The following is a 23188-nucleotide window of genomic DNA, read 5'->3' as shown; positions in this document are numbered from 1 at the left end:
AACATGCCAGCAAGCCAGTAAGAAATTACTGGAAAGAAAGTTAAAAGGAGCATCTGACTGCTAATATGCATGCGTCCAGTTAAGCAAAGGAAAGATTTGTAAGAACAGTATGAACTAAAGGCAGAGGTCAGCTTAACATGAACTGGGGCTGAGAAGGAGATGCAAGGGAGAAACCCCCCCAGCTCAAGCCTGAAAATGCCAGAGAAAGGGCAGGAAAAGTATTATGGGGAAACTTTGATTTGGTTGCATGGACTTTGTGCTCAATACATTAAATAGTCTGCCCTGGCTGCATCCTGGACTCACAGTGGGAAAGGCGTAACAGAGTGCTGGCCATTTCATGCATGTTCATATACCTCATTCCTGAAGCTCTGCAACCTGAGAAGTGTATCTCAATGTTTTCCAGCCACCTCAAAACAAGTTAGGCTATCCAGTCAAGGAAAACTTTCTTCTGATTGAATCTGGTTAAAGCAAAAGTAATTTAATAGATTGGCAAAATTCAAATAGCCTAAATACCTTCCAAATTTGCTGAACCAAATGAAAAGAAATGGGAATACCATCTCTGCTTACTGAATGTATCAAGGTAAAAAGCATGCAATCACTTTCCAGCTCCCTGGCAAAGGATCTCTATATCACACATACCCAGGCTGTATTCACTGAAAAGAACTTGGGTTTAGGGATACCACTTGTTTTTACACTCAAATTAGTTCATACTTAGATCTGAACGAGTAATCTGAACTTTTTTGGACTGTTCTCTCAAGCTGTGGACAGATAATAACTCTTGGGCCTGACAGCACCTGGTTACCACATACCCTGAGGACACACAGAATTCGCTGACTGCTGCTCAGCAGGGCTACAGAGCTGTGCCCCAGGACAAAATGCTCAGAGGCTACCCTTGTTTAAAGAGTTCATTCGGCCAACTCTGTGCTACCGCCCTTACTTAAGCTATCTCAGCTGGCTTTAGCTCTCCCCTGGGAATCTCTTGAAAAAATAATTTTTATTTTACTGTCTTATTTAAAGCTTGGATAAGCCGTTTCATCATCTTCTGTTGGCACAGCTGTGGAGCCACAATATGAGATGGGAGAGAAGAAGGGAACTGCTTAAACTCATCGCAATGACTCAGTTGCACCTTGGAACCAGACAAAACCTGACATGAATTGTTAACTGATCGTGTGGCAATTGATCACACTCTTCCACCAAGCAGAGCAGTTGTCAAATGCTACGTGTTGTCCCTCTATTTCACAGAAATGTGCAACATGTTAATCATGCTGAACTACACAGCTGAGATTAACACAACAGTAGTCACTTTGGCATGAGAAATAGCTTCGGAAGAAACCAAACCCCGAGCCTGTCATTGAAGGCTACTGTCATTAACAACCATCTTTTGCTTGGTGAATACCTTTTATTCATGTAGCACAGCTGGATGGACTAATTGCACTTTCCCAAGTGCTGAATTATGGTTCTCAGCATCTCAGGCCCTTGGGAACTCTGTGAGAATTTGGTCAGTGAAGGGAAAGACAGAAGAAATCCTTCACTGTGAATAAATTTATGAGATGTAATTAGAAAGGCAGCTACTTGCAAAGTTCAAAAACAGGTGCTCTCCTGTGAGGACTTGATTCTTTCCCCTAGAAACATGGTAAATATATATCCCTGCATCTTCATATTACAATGATACATATTTGCTTTGAATATGCTGTTGGCAGCACTAGGCTAGATTCTGTCCTTTTCCATAGCAAGAGGCAACTCCAGCCTCAAAGTACACACAGGTAAAGTATTTGAATTAATATCTGGAGCTCACAAAGATGATGACCTTCAGATATGCAAATACAAGTGCTTAAGCTTGAGCAGAGAACATTCACAGAATGGGAGTATATTAGAGGGAAACTATTAGATATGCTCATTTTGTTCTTATTCTTCCTCATACTGCTGAAGATAGAAGATTGGTTCCGTGAACTTCTGGCATGAAACAACTCCACCCACCTTGGTTTCTGTTCACCGCAGATACCATCACCACGGTGCTGATGGAGGAAATGCCCAAATTCTGGCAGGACCAAGCTACCCAAGAATGTGGGGGAAAGCTTGGGCTGAGCAATGAATTCACAATTCCCAAGTTATCACCTGGCATCGCGGCAGTTCAATCACAGAATCACAGAATCATAGAATTCTTTGAGTTGGAAGGGGCTCTTACAGGTTGTCTAGTCCAACTTCATTGCAATGAACAGGGACATCCACAGCTACATCTGGTTGCTCAGAGCCACGTCCAGCCTGACCTTGAATGTCTCCAGGGACGGGGCATTCACCACCTCTCTGAGCAACCTGTTACAGTGCCTCACCACCATTATTGTAAAAAACTCCTTCCTTATATCCAGTCTGAATCTCCCCTCTTTTAGTTTGAAACCATTTCCCTTGTCCTATAACAACAGACCTTGCTGAAGAGTCTGTCCCCTTCTTTCATATAGCACCCCCTTTAGACAGTAAAAGGCTGCTATCAAGTCTCCCTGGAGCCTTCTCTCTCAGCCTGTCCTTGTAGGGGAGGTGCCTCATCCCTCAGAGCATTTCTGTGGCTCTTCTCTGGATGTGATGCAACAGGTCCCATCCGTCTCTCCCATATTGAGAATGCCACATCTGGATACAGTACGCTAGGTGAGGTCTCACCAGAGTTGAACCATCCTTCCCATCTTCTGTCTAAAAACAGGGTTCCACTTCTCCAGCTGGCTGTAGCCATGATAACCACCCCATTACGATGTCCAAGGCTACTGCTGTATAATAATAAGGGACAGATCTGCTCCAGAAGGTTCTGCAAGGGATGTCCCTGAGATGAAACTGGTTAGCACCTGCTTAAAATAAAAGGATTTCTCTGCAAAACAGGAAGACACTTCCTAGCCTTTGGGAACAGCATCCAATTTTAACTTCCCACATGCGTGTTTTCACTGGAAAATGATACATCTCTGCCACATTATGTGTTTTTTAGGTAAATAAATAAAAGGAAGATACACAAGTAGAAACAGAGCCACTTCTGCCAAAGGATGTTTATGCCTACAGAAACCATCGTCCCACATCTTCAGGAAAATATGATTAACAACTCTGTGCTGATCTTAATCAGATTTATTGAGACAAATGTTAAAAATCCAGCAGGGGTGGGGGGTGCGGGGGGCGTTAAAAAATATATTTAAAAAGCAAACCGAAATGCCCAGAGGGAGTGAGCTAATGACCGTCTTCCTATTACCTCATGAGATCAGGAGGTCGGCCGATCCGGCCGCAGCGCTGCGGTCAGCACCGCGGCCACCTTCCCCCGCCCGAGGCCGGGGCTCCGCTCCCTCCCGTCCCCTCGGCACAGGTTGGCCGGCAGCCGCGGGCCCGCCGCCATGTCGGGAGGCCGGGGGCGCCCTGAGGGGTGACATGGCGGCGGGTAGCAGGGGGCAGCCACCCCCGCGCGAGGACGCGGCCGCCCCGCTCCCCGCCCTACCCCCCTTCCCGAGGGGCTGCCGGGCCAGGCGGCATTGTTGGCCGCGTCCATCACTCCCCGGCCCGGCTGACATAATGAATGCGCTTGGACACACCTTCCAGCCCGGCGGAGAGGCGCGGCGTGCCTCCCCCGAGCGCTCCGCTCCCCGCAGCCCTCCCGGCCCCACAGCCCGGCGCCCCGTCCCAGCCCAGTGAGGGGCCGCGGCGGCCGGGCCGGGCCGGGTCGGGTCGGGGCTGGCGGCCCTCGCTATGCTGCCCAGCGCGCTGTACTGGGACCTGGTGGGCTCCTCGGCGCTCCTCAACCTGCCGGCGGCGCCGGGCTTCGGCAGCCTGGGCAAAAGTTTCCTCATCGAGAACTTGCTGCGGGCCGGCGCGCCGCAGAGCCCTGCCCAGCTCCGTCCCCTCCCCGCGAGCCCCGTCCCCCTCAAGCTGTGCCCCGCGGCGGAACAAATCAGCCCCTCGGGGGGTCCCTATCCGACCAGATGGGCTTTCCAAGTGCTTAACCCCTCGGCGGCGGACGGCGGCCGCCTGCCAGCACGGGCTCCGGCGGCGGACAGAGGCGGCGTCTTCCCGCCGGCGGCCACAGGTGAGCGCCGGCCTCGGGCAGCGGGGACAGGGAGCGGGCGGGGCGGGCGAGCCGCGGTGCGGCTCTCGCCATCCGCGGCGTTGAACTTTGCCGAGCCGCGCACCTGCGGCCGGAGTGAGCGCGGCGGAGCGTAGTTACTGGTCACGGGGGTGCCGCGAAGCGCTCTTCATTGCAGCTCCGTACGTCCTGAGGCGGTCCGAGAACCCCGCGCTCGTGGCTGAGGGCTCGGCGCTGCGGGGAGCGGAGCGGTGCTGCCGCCCTCAGCGCCGGGGAAGGACGGGCTGAAGCGATTTTACAGAGCGAAGTTTATTTCCTAATGCGCCACGTGCGTTTTGCCTGAACAGAATCACTATAAAGCATGTTTCGGAATGAGCGTTTCTGTCAGTCATTTAGCTGGTTGAGGCTGGATTACAAAGTTCCTAAAATTCAGCCATGGATGTTGTATTTTCCCTTTATGTTCTAATATATCAATTTGTTTCAGCCTTCTGCGGTGTTTTCACCATTCTGATATACGATCATTCAGTCTTAAATGTACTTAAAATAAGACAGACGGAAGCCTGACTGTTGAGCTGAGGCTTTCAGGTGTGAAACCGGCAGCTCCCTGTAGAACCGGAATTGTTAACAGTTGTTTTCTCTCCAAGTATAATTTTATTTTAATTAAATCCTATGAAATGTTCTGCAAAATCCAAAACATTTTTTGTGCCTTTAGCATTTCCAAATATTCCAGACCTCGGTAATGTGAGCATGTCTTAAGCATTTCAGTTATTTAAATGTATGTTTATGTTTCCCAAGGCAGGAAGGAGGACAAACACCATCTCTTTGTAATTAGTTGCACATTCTTTTCTTTATTTCTTCTTCTTTAAAAAAAAGTTCTAGAGCCAATGCTGCTTTTCTGTGCACAAAGCACAAGTAGAAGCGGGACAGCAGATCCCCCAGCACTCATGGCTATCAGTAGCCTTTTTCTAACTGTCACACGTTTCTAAATGTTGAATTTTTCAAGTGCTTGCTTCCAGAGTTAGTTTTCTTTCATCGACCTATGTGGGTACCTGTGAACTTACAAAGTGCTGCAAGGTCAAGCCTTCCTAGTAATAACCCTACATTTCTTGCTAGCCCACAGCTGCTGGGGGTTTTGGAGGGAACTTTGGGGTAAAGCACCAAACCCTTACATTTGAGCAGTGAGAAATACTAGATTTCCTCATGCATTATGCACTCATTAAGAAAGTCTCCTTCTAATGTACAGCAGGGATATATAGGATCTAGCAGGGGTATGTAGATACTGGTCTCACTGGCATGTTCTAGGGTGATGAGCAATCTTAGGATTGTGAGTTCTTGTAAGTACAACTTAGATCAGAACAGCTCTGCTGAGCCAGATTTTGTAGTTTCTAAGGAGTCCTCTCTCTCGCATAGGTGTGCTGTGCAGGAACTGTTCACGCACTGGTCACTGGTAATTCTGAATAAGGCTCGCATGGTCAGGCTGTATGTAGTTCCTTGCTTGATCTCTGGTAGGGGACAAGGTTCTTTTGTCAGAGTAGGAATTTTCAGGGTTTACGGAAGGTAAATTAACTAAGGAGTTTTTGCTAGGTAAATCACAGACTTGTGGGAGTTGGAAGGGAATTTCTGAGATCATTGAGTCCAACCCCCTGCTAAAGCGGGTTCCCTACAGCAGGCAAAGTGTTTTTTTAATTTAGAGATTTCTGTGTGTACTAAATGTTTCTTTGGAGGAATAAACATGTTTCAATTTGGACTTCCGAATCTATACGACATTTTAGACTGAGTTCTTATTAAAGGCTACAGAACAGAATAAAGCAAATTGCTTTACTCAGAAGGATTAAAAGACCTTTCTGAACTAGCAAGTATTTACATATTATGTAGGGACTGAAAGTGCTCTAACAAACTAGTTTTGCACAATTCAAGGTGTTTAAAAGAAAAAAAAAAGCTATAGAAAAGAGAACTGAGAAGTATCAAAATTATTGGGATCAGTAATCTGTATTGCTCATGTAGTCCCAAATTCTGGTGCAGCCACCAAAATTTTCAGAAAGCAAGGCGTAGCAAATCACAGCAGAGACCCAAATCAATCAGCTGAAACTTTTTACACATCCAAAACCAACAGTTACCCACAGCGCCTATTGATGTGAGCAAAGCACTCTGTCTTGGGATACTATTTAACATTCTGTAAAAGTGCTAAGGAATAAGAATCCTGTATTCTTTCTGTAAACTGGAAAGCTCTCATCCATGTGTGCCGTGGAGGCTGGCTGGCGTGGTGCTGTTGATCTGTGCCATCTACTCATGGTGGCCTTTCCCTTTGTAACTCTTTAGCAGCAGTTTTATTAGCAAAATTAGCATCATTCATATTACAGATTTAAGCCGATCTAGTTTATCATTCAAGTATTTATCTGCTTATGTATTTTGATTGCCCCTAAAAATTATCCTCAAGGAAAAACCGAACAAGTACTCATGAAGTGTTACACTGTAAGATGCATCATCTAATGAGTGAAAGAAAATTTGAAAAGAAATATCGTTATGTTCTCTGTAAATATTGAAATCACTTTCCAGCATTGCATTGATTTTTATAAATGAAATCTAAACATAGATTTTTAAAATTTAGATTATTTTGACTTAAGAGTACAACCACATGAACAAGCATGTTTTGCAGAATTTTAGGAAGGAAAAGCAGAAGGAATGGTAATGGCAGATGATGAACTTGCTTTCTGCAATGTTTCCTTATAGCTACTCAGGATTCCTGCTTGCTGTCTTGTGCCTTTCTCTCAATCCCCAGCTTTGGTGATGGAACATTGAACTGGGCCCACCAGCTTCAGCACACATGAAGCACTGTTTCTGTCTAACTGGACCAAATTTCTCCCAGTGTCAGTTCTGTGGGCCTGGTTCTTCTCGTGTGGGACCTTTTGCCTCGATAAAAGAAATTAAAATCCTACTTTGAACTTTGTGAGAACTTTGCATGCACTGTAACCACGGTCGTACACACAGTGCGGATCCCGGTTCTGCTTTTTAAGCACTGGGCACCAGAAGATTGTTCTTCCTAAGTAGAAACATTTACAAGTTGCACTGTTGTAAACCAGCTTTTCCCAGTGAAATGCATTGAAGTTATGCAGCTTATGCTTTGACTGTGAAAGGGTGAGGGAACCCTAAAGTAGAAATCTTGAGCAAACTAATGGACTCTAAGTTGGAAGGAAGTCCACAATTTTTTGCTTGCTAATCTGAGATTTGGTCCTTGTCCTTGTAGTCGAGTGCTATCATCACCTTCGGGATAAAATAGAAGACTTTAGAAGACTTCTTCTCTTTAGAAGAATAGTTTCTCTCAGCATTTTCGGACATAGGAGAATTATCTGGAGTGTGAAGAGATGCTGCTGGCTGCAGCACAGACTTTAAAGAGGTGCTCTCCACTTCTTTCCTCGTGACTTGATTTCCACAAGTACTAGTTGGCACTAGGTCAGAGTGACCTCAGTGAGAAGTGTGCTGTTTCTCTGCTACCTGAAATTATTTTCCAAAAAATCTATTATTTTCTCAAATAACGTGCCCTGGAAGGAAAATGCCAGTAAGTGCTTTGCAGCCTGAATACGCTCACTAGTACATACATAGCAAGATTTTGGCTTTCTACTTTAATCTTTGTGTTTTGATAGATTAACAGAGAAAAGAAACTGAAAGGCACAGTGAATCAAATAATATAAACATAATAGTGAGAGCAAAACTTTCTGAAAAATTAAGCTTATGGGATTTTTGCCTAAGGCATCAGAATACAGTAGAAAATAATACAGTACATTACATATAATATGAAAGAAAGCGATTAGAATAAGTACTTCATAAACATAAAATGAACTTACACTAATAAACGTCTGTTCTATGGTACGCATGTGGCTTCTGTTTCTCCAAAATTTGAGTGCTTTGCATCTGAATGCATTTATCATGGCAGTGTGCCAGCGAGATAGGAGAGACCTCTACTGCTTATAGGAGCAGCTGGAGCAAAGGAAATAACTTGCCTAAGGTAATACGGGAAACTGGTAGCACTGCAGGGAAGTAAAACCAAGTCCTCCTCTGCAGGCTGACTCTTTGGACCAGTGTCAGTTTTTCCCCTCGATGCGATGACAGTAATTCTGTCCTATAATAAACATTTTGTTTTATTTTCCGCTTTTAGTAAAATCTCGTATGACAACCGAGAGATAATTTAAATCACAGCACCTTTTCCTGCTTCCAGATAACTTTGTGAGCCATTTGATAGAATTGGTTTGGGGTGCCCAGCATGCCTTAAAAGAGTGGCTGCACAGTGGCTCTTAAAGCTGCCTCTGCCCTCCGCGTAAGGTTGCCAGAGCTGGACTGGTGCCAGCCATACTCCCACCCAGCACCGCTGAGGCAATCTGGGCACAGAGCCTCAGCTGTGGTGAGGCAGTGCCCCGGCCTCTGGTGGCACTGAGAAGGGATGAGGCTCCAGTCTGGTCCATAGTGAGATTTGAGCACTGCCATGGGATCTCAGAGTAGCACTGAGAAGAGCAGTGGTAAGAGTCTGCAGAAAAGTGATTATTTGCCAAAAGGAAACTGTGGAATTAATCATGTTACAGATAGGAAATTTATTTCTGTAAAATGCCCTTTATGCTTCAGATTGAGGTCTTCTGAAATCTCATTCCATATTCGTTGTGTTTTTAGAAACCAGATGAGGTGATAAAGATTAATCTCATCGGGCAAGTTCTCTACACAGGTAGAGAATTTCATCAAGCTTCATTGTGCTATGATTTTTTACATTCCTAAATTCCCCATGATTTGGGAAGGCAAGTTCTCTGCCTCCGCTGCCCACTGAAAGTGTTTCACAGAACATCATTCTTGCTTAGTTCAGCTTTGCAAATCAATTCGTACTCTAATTTTTCTATCTTTGTGGTCAGTCATAACCTGTAACAGAGCTGGGAATGAAATCTTTTCAGAATGAAAATGAGTTCAAGTATGTAAAGCAGGAGGAGGCTCAGGTAGGAACTGTAGCTCTTCAGTGCATGCTGCTGGAGTAAATGATGCATTTTAGCCAATGGTAGGATTTTGAGTTGAGGCTGCAACGATGAAAGCAAGTGAACTGCCCTATTGCAGCACGTGAGCCTAATTTCATGTTGTTTGAGAAAATTATCTCAGAAATATGTTGATAATCAAAGAAAATAATTTAATTGCCTTTATGGCTGAAATTTATCATTTTTTCCAGCCTGCTTATGTCTATAGAGAGGATGATATTCTTTTGACAAGATAAGAATGCCATCTTATTTCAGCTGCTTAAAAATAAAGAGGTCTTGTCTAATCTAGTTGTCCATATACCTTGTATAATCCATAGTTGATACAGAGAGACACCTCCTGAGAATGACACAACTTATCTTCTTAGACATCTATTTTAAGGTGCTGAGTCTTTGTATAGAGCTGCTTATCTTTTCTCATTGACTGTACAAGAGGCCCAGGAAGGGAACTTAGCACACCAAACTTTAGACAGAGAAGTGACAATAATGCCCTTAAAAAATGTTTAACTGAGAAAGAGAAAAGATTTTTTCCAAGAACTGCTAAGCATAAAGTGCCAGGGACGTGCAAGCCTATGGGCATCTGGCAGGAGCCAAACAAAACAGGAGATGAAGCCTTCCAGATTCACATCTTTCTTCTCAACAGCAAAAGCATGTACGAGGCATGGAGAAAGTGGAAGGAACCTTTATTGCTGACACTGGAAGGTCCATGTAGGCTTTGGCAGAGGTGTGGGGTGTGGATGTTGCCTTGCCTTGTCCTAGTGGTGAGATCTCCATGCTTCTTCCTCAGGCAGAGAAAACAAACCAATCATGAGGTACAGCAAAACATGCCCTAATAATAAGGCATGCAAACGATACCTCTGAAAACTGGCGGGCTTTCATGTGATCTGAACTAATCCTCAGTGTGACTCTGTCATCTACTACATTGCTGTTGGTGTAAAGAACTGATAATCATGCTTGTTAGCACATTTCAAGCCCTATTTGGTGACATAGCTTTTCTGGAGTGACTATTCTGCTGATTTTTGAAAGCCCCATTGAGACCTATTATAAAAATGCAAGCCTGCTTCTCACATTGGCTTTTCATGCAGAATTCCTAAATATATTTTTGGAACTATGAAAACATTTATGTGAACATTTGCTGGGGTTTTAAAACTTTCTGCATATGTCACTCAAGTCTGCCCTTTTCTCTTGACTTCCTCCGAGCGTTCACACTGCCTGGTTTTACAGGAGAGAATGAAAAGCAAATAAGCAGGGATGGACAGCTCTGAGGTATACTGCGTCACAAGTTCTTGCAGTAAATTTTGACACATCTGTGTGGTGCTGACCTCCTTTAGTGGGAGCAGCAGCTGCCGCTTCCTTCTCCTGGCCAGGTGCCCCCAAAGACTTAGGGCTGCACGACCTCTGCTGAAACACCAAACTGAACACAGTGACCACAGGATCAGAGCCACGGCCCATTTCTGAGGCCCATGGCTTGTGTTATGGAGCAGGCGGCGCCGTGTGGCTCAGCTGGACCTCTGACTTGTACAGCCACGGCTGGACTGGCTGCAGGGAGCTCCTCGGGACATGAAGCTTTCTTGGAGCTTTGCAGAGCCTGCTTTAGTCATTGCCAGGAATGAACGTATGTTGGAAATTGCAGTTTACTTTTACCCACTTCATAGGCAGAAACTGTCCAAGTTTCTAAGATGAAATGGAATCATTTTCATGCTTATATTCTAAATTTTCCTGCCAGGGTTGGAGCCAGGGCACCACTGGGGAACACAGTTCACAGCAGCTTAGCAATAGTTGGAGAGTGTCAGGGCTGTATTCACACAGCTTGAGCTCTGACTCTGTTCTTGTGCTCACCGTTGCTTGTTGCTGGCTCTGTGCCGCTCTCTGAATCACCCTTCTGAGGTGGTTCTGCTCTTGTCACAAAATTATACCATGTTTTTTACCAGCTAAATGTGAGGAAAAAATGTGTAGTGATGGAGGCCTTTGCAGGTAATACCAGAAATGTACCTTAGGTTTGCTTTTCCTCATAGCATTTTGTCTTTTTCTGCTTTGCCTGCTGGCTAGTGGCCTGTACGATTTCCAAAGTCATTTTGTAATACTCGAATTAGGAAAAGCAAACAGTGTATTTAATAATAAGCCATTGAAAAATTACATATCTATTTCAGTTGGATTGCGCTTAGGAACCCTACTCTCAAAATAGCATGGGAAGGTTTCTGAGTTTAGAATATCTTCAGAGTGGGAAGTATATTTTGAAGTGCCAGTGTATGAGTGAATCTCTGAGTTTTAGCACAGATAATCCTGAGTTCCGTCTGCATGTTTCATATCATTTTATTGTCTGTTGGTAAAATGCTCGAATTCACAAAGCTGAACGTAAATGAGCATTATTACTAAATTTTTGCATGCAGAAACAGTGTCAAAATAATTTATCTTGGCTTAAAATATAAAAAAAATGCTGATTTCATTTTAGGTATTTCATCCTTTTATATTTATGACCCAATAAATTTTCTTTCAAAACAGGTAGTACAATTTTGGGTGCCAAAAGGCACGTATACCAGACTCTGATGTTTCATTTTTTTTTGCATCTGTGAATCTAAATCTGTATTGCCACACTTTGTGACATGGTTGGATCTACACAGTGTCTGTTTTAATGAAATTGGAATGCTAAGCAGAAAAAGAATTTAGTATCTCACATATGAATTATTAGGATTCAGCCCATGGTTAATGTTTAGTTGATGTGACTCTAAGCAAAAGCTACTGTTCTGTTAGCGTATGCTTCATTCTGGCCAATAAATACAGAACTAATATTCTGACCTCTCAGCAATTTTCAGCTAAATAACGTTTGCTTCTGGTTGCTTGAGCAACAAGTATTGGTAGAGTGGCCATGATACATGTGTGACCACAAAATGAAAGCATAGGCAATGCTTTCTGTATGTATTAAGGTGAAGCATTAACGTTCTTTCCTACATAGAGCTCCCAAAGTAAAGTTGAGTATCATTGGACTGTGCCACATTCTTTACTGATGTAGCTCTGTAACTCCTCCACTTTGTTCCGAGTGCAGCTGCTTCAGAAGACACGACCTAGAAATGTGGTTAGGTAGACCTAACCTACAATTTACTCATGGATCGGTGTAGTTGAAGCACGCTGAAGTTTATAAATTAGACATGTGCATTGGCTATAGGTTTTGGGAGAACTAATGTCATTGATTATTCCACAGTATCTAGAATGAATCAACCATGAGAAATAGTCTCAGGAACCACTTGGTTCAGAGTTATATGAAGATATCATTTCCATCTTATTACTTAGTTAAATGTTCTCCCTTGGAGAAATATGTGCCATGCAGTCAAAAACAAACAAACAAACAAAAAATTAGGAGTTGGCTGAGAGGATGAAGTAAAATGGCCAAGAAAGACAAAAGCATGATTTCCATCGTCTGGAGCAGATCTCTGCTTAGAGCTTTCCACTGCTTGCTGTGCATTAAATTGTTGCCACAACATAGTAAAAGTCTGTGGCTAGTTTGAGGTTTTCTTAAACAAGTTGCACATCTTAAGTTTTGATACTGATCCATCTCCTGACCTTTATGCTTGTAGCTCATTTGTTGAGAAATCTAGTGAATGGAGAAAACATACCTTTTCCTATTTCTCTGTCTTTATTTGCAGAACAAAGGTATCTATCTGAAGCAGTAGCTTATTCATTTCTGATTTATCCAGCTGTCTCCTGGTACTCATCCGTATCATGATTAGTACTGCATTATCAAAAAAGAGCAAGGAACTGGAGAGAATTAGGGACCCATAAAAGGGAAAATCAAGGACAGGCCAATGTGATGAAAATCATATGACATGGTTAAAATGCTTAAGCTTTGATTAATAAGAATAAGACAGTATAGCAGTTAAGGAATATTTGATGCATGTGGGAGTTTCAAAACTGTCGCAGATAAAATGTTAGCAGCAGATAGAAAGTATTCTGAAGAGCAAACTCTCATGTTCAGGAGGAAGGCTGAGATTGTCTGGAAGGTCTTTTCCTTCTCCGTCTTCTGTGCTTCTTCAGTTACAGTCCACCTTCTGTACCTCTCCAGCTGCACTGAAGCCCCTTAGATACATAGATAAAATATAGCTGCACATTCTTGACTCTTTTAAGCTCTATGGGACACAGTTTCATATTTGATGGTCTCATGTGAAAGAGAAGCTTTAGAATACTAATGCCTGGCATAAATCATTACTCTTTGTAAATGATTTGCAAGCATGCACCTCAAATTTAGGCAATTAGTTCCTCATGGAGTTTATTTATATTTCATTAGAAACAGCAAAGTGTTGATGAAAAGTTGTGGTAATAAAACACTTAATCAAGGTAAAGAAATTTTCACCCAAGCTCGTAAGAATTCAGATGAAAAGAGGTAAGTATTTTCAAAATGTTTGGACTTAGGCTTCTACAACACAGTCTTTCATTGCTTTGGAAGATGGCAGATTTGTACATCAGAAAATTTACTGAGACACCCTAATAGGTTCTCAAGAACCTAATTTTCTGTGATCTTTCATTTTAAATTCAGTTGAAAAACCTTTAAAAATGAAGAACACTGCTTATGTACATTTATTTTTCTTTCTTCCTTGTTATTGATTTCTTAATTTTTTATCTGGGTATGGAGTTACTTTTTAAACATAAGGGTCTTGCGGTTCATTTTTTCGAAAAATTCTATAGAAAGATTACCAAATATTACCTAATTCTGTGGGATGACTTTGCAGTTTTTATTGTATTAAGCAGAGCTGTCTTCAGCAAGTGGTTTATTTAAATTTAGAACACTTTCCAGAAAGATTGAGTTCAATATTAGGAAAGCAGAATCAGGCCCTGTGGTTTGCGCCTGGGTTATCTCATTGCATTTTATATACTTTGTTCTTAAAGTTTCCTTAGTTATCAAAGTCTTTATTGGTTTGAATACTAATAACATCCCTGCAGTGTGAGCAGGAGAGTTGGGATTCACTTTTAGAATCTTTCTTTTTTTCTGAGATATGCCTTCTGGAGTTACTTAATGTGATTTTGGGAGATGCATTATACTAATTATTTTGACTGCATTATTAAAACAACATGTTCAATCCTAGTATTTAGGAAAAAAAACATAATGACAGCAATTAGAAAAGTAAATTTCACATCTGTAGAGTTTCGTTCTTATAAGAGATACATTGTGAGAGTTCTGCATGTTATATTTAAGCAATAGATGTAAAGTAACCTTGTTAAAATTAAAGAGCTATTACTTGGTTTATCATTGTTTGCCTTAAAAAATATCACCATCTTGAAAAAAAGGAAAAAGAACTTGTGGGGCAGGACTTTACACACTGACTTTTTGGACGACTGTTGTTACGAATATCACCCACGCTCAATGGGTAATCAATTAGATCTATGCTTTCTTTGCAGCTCTTTCCAAACACTTTTTTCTCCGAGCCCCGCCATTCTACTCAGCATGCTGCGGTGGGTCCTGTCAGCACCCTGCATCCCCCACTGCTTTTCCAAGTAAGTTTTTATGCTTCATCAGTAATGCTTGAGTTATTCTGTAAACCAAAGCAGCAGGATTTAATGTGTTCTGGAAAGCTAATTGGTGATGCAATGGCAGCAGCTAATTCCTTAGTAAAATCACAGCAATCCTATTCAGAAGGTTTCCAAAGATTTATCAAACTTAAGTACACTGGCCAATTGTGAGAGATTTCTGATGGCATTGAGACACCCAGACAGAGCTAACCTAGGAAATCTCCTTGTTTTCAGATTCTTTTAAAAATCAGTAACTCTTTTTAAAATCTGTCAATAAACATTTGCAAATAAGACAGGAACTGAAAGATCGTCAAATGGGTGCTGCATTTTAATGTCTGTTAGGGATAAGTTATGATTGAGGAAGCTCTAACATTATTTAAATAAAATAGTCATTCTTTTTGGAACAGTCCAATGCATACATGTGTTTAATTTGTTTCTCTTTTTTTTTTTTAATTATAATGTAAAAATGTGAAGACATATGTTGAGAATTTTTGCCAGTATACCCTTTGCACCCAGGATTAAGAGTTGGAATACATTTCCATTTAATTCAAATCTAAATTTAACCTTGATTGTGAAGTTTGCATGCCATGTGGTAAGAACATATATTCTTGATTTTATGTGTTTATGGCTCAGAAACAAACAGAAGACACACCTCCTGGTCTTTCAAAAAGGAGAAAAATCACAAATCCTTTGTCAAATCCAAATGAAAACTGGAGTATATGCTCTAGCATATACTTTTTTATCACAGTTGCATTCAGACCCTTCCTGACTATGTGCATGTGTTTTATGAATGTTTCAGAAGAGCAGTTGCTAAGCTGAATGATTCTTGACAAGTGAGGCAGCAAATGCTGGCAGTTTAATGAGCTGCAAGTTTCTGAGCACCTCTTTAGGGGGCTGACACTTTCCCACAGAGCATTTTACGTGGCCCCAGCTCTCCCACAATGGCTGACAGCACCATGACCAATCACCACTTTCACTTTACTCATCCACACGCGACCTCACCACAATTTTTCACTGTGCAGATGAACTTTAGGAACCATTTCACACTGAAAAGGCCTGGGCAGGGGTCAGTTGCCCTTTTGTATGTCCATAAAGCAATACTCTATGTGCCAGTCTTTTCTCCTGTCTCACATTCCAAGAGATTTTCTGGACACCATTTAAAGCACTTGACTGAAAAATAAAGCAGTGAATGAAACTGACTTTTATAGACTCATTCTAGCTCATCTTCCCATATAACCCTGTCTACCTGAAAAGGGATTTAGTGGATGAGCTGAGTGTATACAGGGACTTGCTGAATACATAGGCCTATTATCAACTGTGGGGATTGTTTATTAACCAGGACTGATACACTACTATTTTGGAAGTGACCTATTAATTGTCCATTTAACTAGAATGTATTGAGTTCAAATGAAAAAATGGAAACCATGACTAACGCTTTTACTTGCTCCTTCAAGGTGGTCTCTGCCATGAAGGCAAATGAAGATTGTTCCAACGATTAGGGGGGACATTTATCACTATAAACTAGGATACAAACAAAAGTCTTTAAAAAAAAAAAGCAAACAAACAAAAAAAAAACCCACAAAATTTAAACTGGTAACCTAGGGAAAGGTTGGTAACAGATTCACATTTATGTCAGTAGAACACAAAGTCTTTTGATACACGTTCACAGCAACAGGTTGCAAACTTATTTCATTTTGATAGAGTTGTTGTAGTGAATGAATGACTGTGTTTCTTGACTTACTGAAAAATCCTTTAACCCACCAACTGAAATGTAGTTTATGAGTGCAGAGTCAGAATACATGTTGAAATATGGTGTGTTCTTAAAAAAAAATCTAGGCTACTCAATTGGGGATGAGTATTTGCTATCTCAAATGTGAGTTTCAGTTTTTTTGACTCAGTGATGAGCCAACAGTTGCTTACTGCTGCTTGTGATTGTTCTGTTTACAATTAAATTTTGTTCAGTTAGGCTTTTAGAATCAGTCACATATTGTGCCTTAGAGTGTGTAGATTCTTCACTACTACATTACTCTAATGCAGGTGTTAAGCTGTACCCTACATACCGCCTGTATAGGAATTAATTGGCACCTCAGGAGGCAGGCAGGAGGTTGTTTCTTTGCTGATTGACTGTGAACAACCAGCCAGGCAAGACAAATCTTAAGGGGTCACATAATCTGGCATCCTGTGTCCTTAGCTGACAACTCCATTGTGGAATTCATCCTGGGAGTCAAGGATTGGCCCTGTTAAGCTTCTTCCCTCACTAGTATCTCTCGTCCTGTGAGAGAAAGTACCAGCTCTTACAGTGCCGTACTGTACCTTCAGCACACTTGAGAACTGCTGATGATTCATCAGAAATAACTTGGAGGCTCTCTAGAAAAAAGAACCTAAACTCCCCAAACTCCACCGAGATGTGCAAAAAACACAAGTAATGAAGAGGGGCTGGTGTATGCGGCCAGCTTCGTGAGCAAGATCAGGTCATGGGGGGGGGGCCTAAGGGAACTATGCGCTCCTCAGAGAAATATGAACCCAGTTTGCCCTTTACAGAAACCTCCGCTGTGACATTTTGACTTTTGTTCTGCAGATAGTTTATTTTGGTTTGGATGGAGAGTCAGTGTGTGATAAATATCAGGACAGTAGCCAGAAGGTTATGATTTTTTGTATCTGATTCCAAGCATCATTTTGAAAACTGAAATACATCCATATAAATTTAGACTTCTTTGCACTGTAACATTTTAAATCAAAAGGATTACTTTTTGCCAGAGGCTGTTATAAGGGACAAATATAAACATGGTTTCTTAGGGTGTGGAAAAGATTTAAAAAGGCATGTCTAGTAGAAACTGCTAAATGCAGTAGTTCCTAAACAGTAGTGTTTGCCAGTGATCTTTAGAGAAAGATCATTGTATACTTGTTCAGCTATTAATATTCATCCTCTACAGGTCACACTTGAAGGCAGGATACGCGGGTAATGTATATAACATCAAACAAGTAGAACATGTACCGCAGAAGTACCAAGTTAACTTTGCAAGACATATGCATACACACTTTAATTTTTCATTGTCATACGTACACAGTTCTACAGTACATTCTGTGTATGCATGTTTTTTTTTCTCTGTCGGTGTTTAAAGATACGTGTACTCTTGTGTATTTATGTATAATATACAGAATTTGAAATGCGGTATAGCCACAAGGAACAGTTTATGAAAGCTGCATCTGCATTTGATTAGTGTTTTCAAGAGCACTATATTTATTTAACGAATGTATTTAATTTCTCCCCTCTACTTACACAGTTGACTAGAATAGACCTTTTCATGAAATAAATGTACAATGTTTTCAAAAATCTGCTTTAGATAAGAGTTTTTGCCATTGGCATTGATATGGAAATGATTAAATCCTTGGCAGAAATTGAACAGCAGCACACCTTTGCAGCTGCTGTAACTCTAAACTGGGACATCAATCTTGACATGTGCATGTGGGAAGGAGTCATCAACAGGACAGCTTACACCTTTAAAGTCCAAATTGCAAGTGACACGAACCAAAGCCGCTTTTGTGGCTGCCCTCTCATGGAAAGATCATAGGTGTCTAACTATATGACCATGACATGGATTTCGGAATCAAAGGACTGCTCTATGAGAGTGTCCCATGCAATTTCACCTCTGAGGCTTGGTGACAAGCCTTATCCAACTACTCTCAGGTACTGCTCTCCTGGGTGAGCATTTGGGGAAGCTTGGGACTGCTGGAGGCATACTAAGCTTCACCAGGACTGTTCCCATTACACCACACCTGTGGGAGAGGGAGCACGAGAAAGCACTAGGTCTTTGGGCTTTACTGGGCATGAGGAAGGCAAGAGATTTATCTGGATTTATTTTTTATGTACTCTTTGTGAGGCCAATGTAGAGACAATGTGAATACTTCCACTTTTCCACTGCAGTTCTGTCCCCCAAATTTAAGGCTATTTTCTAGGGTAGTCTCCCCTGTAGGTGTAGATCAAGTGGGTATGATTGGATTCGCTGAAATCTGCCTTGCTAAGGACTTGCTATGGGATGTCAAAGGATTAGAAACCAGACTGAAAGGTTCAAGTACTTCCCAAATCCTGTAATAAAGAAATTGCTGTGGTTTCCAGAATAAGTAAGTGAATGGACAGGGATTTTCTGAGAAATAGTTCATTCTGAAAGCCTTTCCTTTGTAAAAAAAAAAAACTAAAGAAAGCCTATTTAGATTCACTGAATCAGTGCTGCAGACCACTTTTTATCTGGTTCTGCATCTCACACCTTTGTAAAAAAAAAAAACTAAAGAAAGCCTATTTAGATTCACTGAATCAGTGCTGCAGACCACTTTTTATCTGGTTCTGCATCTCACACAAGAAAATAAACTCCTAGGAAGCCTTACTGTGGTTTACTCGATGATAATGTGCAGAAGAAAGCAGAGTAGTTTCTTCCTGACTGCATTTGAATTTTACAATAGTATGGGTCCAGTGTTAATGTTCCTCTATGAACTCATCTGATTTACTCTTTACCATGTCAAGGGGAGACTCCTTACCACTGACAACACCTCTAGATCCAAGTGAGGATTTAGCCCTTAATGAACATGACTGAAGCATTACGACACACTTATAACACCAACAAATCAAAAGTGGAACAGTGGTCTGCTAGCATTTTAATGAACAGCACTTAATATTTCTTTAATATATGTTAGTTATTATGTGAAACTCTCATTTATTTCCACTAGGAGAAGAAAGTGTCCTGCCTCTTCTGACCCAGGAGTCTAACTCCAAAGCCCGGAGAGGTATATTAAGAAGAGCTGTCTTTTCTGAAGACCAGAGGAAGGCTTTGGAGAAAATGTTTCAGAAGCAGAAGTATATCAGTAAAACAGACAGGAAGAAACTGGCCATTAACCTGGGCCTAAAGGAGTCTCAGGTAAGGAATGACAGAAAATCCGTAACTTTCCATCCTTTTGAAGAAAAATCTTTAAAATGGCCTCGAAGGAGGAAAATTGAACAGCATAGGGCAATTGAACAGCCCTGAGCTCCTTCAGCCCAACCTCAGTGCCAGGGAACATTGTGGAACGTGGAATATCTTGAGTGCAATCACATGGCAGGTGCGGGACAACTGAGGGATCAGGCTCAGGCAGCGTGGGTTCATGAAAGGCAGCTCCTGCCTCACCAGCGTCATCTCCTTCTATGACTGAGTGACCTGCTTGGTGGATGAGGGAAAGGCTGTTGATGTGGTCTACCTAGACTTCAGCAAAGCCTTTGACACTGTCACCCACAGTATTCTGAAGAAGCTGGCAGCCCGTGGCCTGGGTTGGTACATAGCCTGAGTTGCTAGGTAAACAACTGGCTGGATGGCCAGACCCAGAGAGTGGTGGTGAATGGAGTTAAATCCAGCTGGTGACCAGTCACAGGTGGTGTTCCCCAGGGGTTGATATTGGGGCCCATCCTGTTTAATATGGGATTTAGAAAGTGCTAGAGTAGACACCAATTTCTAGAGTGCAGCTGAAAGAGAGTAAAAGTTGACAGTATGATCAAATTTCTTTGCATTTGGCAGGAGTAAATGTGCTTAAGATATGTGTGGCAGAAGCTGTCTGGTGAGCAGAAAAACCTGGGAATGGTGATGGGAGATCTCATCTTTTTTTTTTTGGAGACTTTCAGAACTTGACAAGGCCCTAATCAGTTAAATCTAGCTTTGCAGTTGGCTTCATTTTGCATGGAAGATGAGATGTTGTGATAGTTTGCAACCTGAATGACTCTGACTCCATTTCAAGCCAGCTATAAACAATAAAATAAACAGTATGAACAGAGCTGTCATCTCTGCAGGATAAACTATTTATTTTCAATGAAAGTGTGCAATTGCACTCACCAGTGAGCTGCCTAAAACATCCTAGCATATCGTCAAATACCTAATATCACAGGTACTGTGATATTTTTTACTGATATTTTCTTCTGTGTTCTTGATATTCAAGAGATCCCTGGGAAATAAGAAAATAACAGAGTGAGACACAGATAACAGCTACCACAACAGGAAAATAATTTATGATATTGATAGACTAGGTGATACCTCTGTCTATTTATTTTTTTCTCATAAAAGGAAGAGTACCATGTAACCATGTAGCATGTACCGTGAAGCTTAGTTCTTCTATTATCTGACTGTTTGTACTGGAGTAACAGTACCTGCCAGCTAAGGCAGTGATTCTCAATCCTTTGCAAGTATATCCTCTTTGCCTTTGTATCAAGAGTCTGAATGCTAGAACTTCATGCAGATATTTAAGAATATTTAAGAATATTTAAGAATAATCTGATTGATTCCCTTCCACAGACACTTGCTCCTTCTCTTAATCTAACAGTTCCTAAATGTATATTTCCCTAAGCTTTTCCCAGCATTTCATGACTGCCTTTGAGAACCCAAGCTTTTATTTACAAAGTTTTTGAAAACTGGATTTTATTTCAAAAGCACACGGTTCTAGGTGACTCCTGGATAACTGTATTTAGACAGATAAAATATCTTTAAATTGTAACTTCTGTGTCATTTTGAAGCTTTATGATGACCAAGCTCTGCTTGCAGATGAGACAGTCTCAGCTCTTATAGCCTCTTTTAAAAAGAGTATTTCCCATTGCCAGTATTACCACCTAATTTTGTTAATGACAATGCTAGTTTACACTGAGGATCCTTAACTGTCTAGAAAGATGATGCTGAAGGAAACTGCACAATCCATAGCACTGCTCTTTCATCTTTCCAGTTCATGCCAAATAATCACTTGCTTGAGGTAGGGAAAGTCAAAGAGAATATTTAACTCAGCTGTAATAAATAAGAATTGAAAAATGCTCAGCAAATGTGAGTCAGTCAGCTTCACTGGATCTGCTATAACATCAAATAAAGAAGGAACATGAAACTACAGGGATGGAAAATAATAAAAAAACCCCAACACATATAAAGGCAATGTTATTTAAAGAAAAAAATGCTAATAAACTCTCATTAACTTGCAAACAGGTGAAAATTTGGTTTCAGAATCGAAGGATGAAGTGGCGAAACTCCAAAGAAAAAGAAGTGCTTTCAAACAGGTGCCTCCAAGAAGGTCTTCAGGAGAACTACCTCTCACAATCCGCCATGAATTTTGCCTCCCCATGTCCCTCTGTGTGGGAAGTGTCTCAGGAGCAGACAAGTCCAAGGTGGAGGGAGAAGTCTCCAGGAAATTCTGAAAGACTGACTAGTACACAACCACCTCCAAGAGCAAATTCATCACAGAGCCCTCTGTATTTGTATCCTGACCAAGACGCTGCAAATAAGGCAGTTACATCATCAGCCTAAGAAAGTAGGGCCAGTTTGTAAATTGAGTGGAGAGTGCAGGATTCAAGTGAGAAGTCTTCTAAGACTAACAATATTTGGACACTGTAAAGCTAGCTAGTTTATGCCGCATAAATTTGCTAAAGTCTAACACCATTAAAATGGCAACTAATGATTTGAGAAATATTTTTCAATACTCAGTCTTTTCATGTCTCTTTTCCAGTCTTGTAATGACCTTAAATGTGAAATAGGAACTGATGGTAAGTAAAACAAAGTGAAGAGCATGAAGCTGAAGTTTTGCTCTAAGTTAAACATCTGCACTGTGTATAGATTTTCATTAAAACACACTGATAGAGAACCACTTCTATCTCTCATTGCATTTAGACCAAGCAATTTATTTTATGCATGAGATAAGAGTAACCTTGTTTCCCTGAAGATAATAAGTTGCTTTGGGTTCTTTTTGAGATTGATTGAATGACACAATACTTGTGTATTAGACAAATGTAAGCATTTTTAGTATGTTTCCACCATCTGTCCTCACCTGTATCAGTATCCAGCTAGTTGTAAATAGCACAGTCACACATCAGCCGATAACCATAGTAAAGTATGCAATAAAAAGACAAACAGCCAATAAAATGGACTGTGTTTAAACCACTTTGATTTGAATGCATACTGGGAAATACAATTCAATAACTCCTTTATTTTTTTCCTGTGGATGAAACTGAAACCATTCTCAACTCAATTTCAGTGAATTTTGTCAGATTATTAGTGTAATCTCTTATAATCTCTTATTTCAAAACTGTGATGGCTGTGTGCAGAATTGTTGCCCAAATGGACTAAGCAAGAGAGCTAAAATTGGAAAAACTACCACTGCAGCCTCTCAGAGAAGTACTGAAGGAGATGGCATGCTGTAGTCGCCCAGTTCCTGACTTATTCCTCACTGAACTGGTACCCATTAGTACACGTCAGCATACATTTGTATCAAAGGCAGGACAGCATCCTGTGTAAGGCAAGGAGCTTGAAACAGTAGTATTAAAATTACTCATCTTGAAATGATTTGCTTGCTTCATCCAGTTGAAGGAAATCGCTTCGGAAGATAACGATCAACTTTTCCTCATTTGAAAGGCTTTGGAGCTCAAAGTGGGAGCAGAAGGGATAGTTTTTGTTGTTTGTTTATTTTAATCAAACATTTATGGATACATTTGTTGAGAATAAAAATGGAAGGTATTTTATCCTACAGACAAAACCTTTTGGAGAACATTTTGGCTATCTAAGGACAGCTTCTTCTGTGTCAGATAGCCAAAAGAGATCATAGAACCATAGAATGGTTTGGGTTGGAAGTGACCTTTAAGATCGCCTAGTTCCAA

The 23188-nt window shown here is 41.3% G+C and overlaps 1 protein-coding gene across 1 annotated transcript; it reads left to right on the top strand.

Moving 5' to 3' along the window:
* Positions 3016-22472, top strand: DBX2 (developing brain homeobox 2). Its single transcript, XM_021384994.1, has 4 exons — positions 3016-4048; positions 14437-14532; positions 19270-19457; positions 21528-22472. The coding sequence occupies exons 1-4, from the start codon at positions 3712-3714 to the stop codon at positions 21843-21845; spliced, it is 939 nt and encodes a 312-aa protein (XP_021240669.1). The 5' UTR covers positions 3016-3711; the 3' UTR covers positions 21846-22472.

This window comes from Numida meleagris, chromosome 1, assembly GCF_002078875.1.
Source record: "Numida meleagris isolate 19003 breed g44 Domestic line chromosome 1, NumMel1.0, whole genome shotgun sequence".
NCBI classification, from domain to species: domain Eukaryota; kingdom Metazoa; phylum Chordata; class Aves; order Galliformes; family Numididae; genus Numida; species Numida meleagris.
Note: the sequence above shows the minus strand (reverse complement) of the source record. Positions and strands in the feature narration are given on the sequence as shown.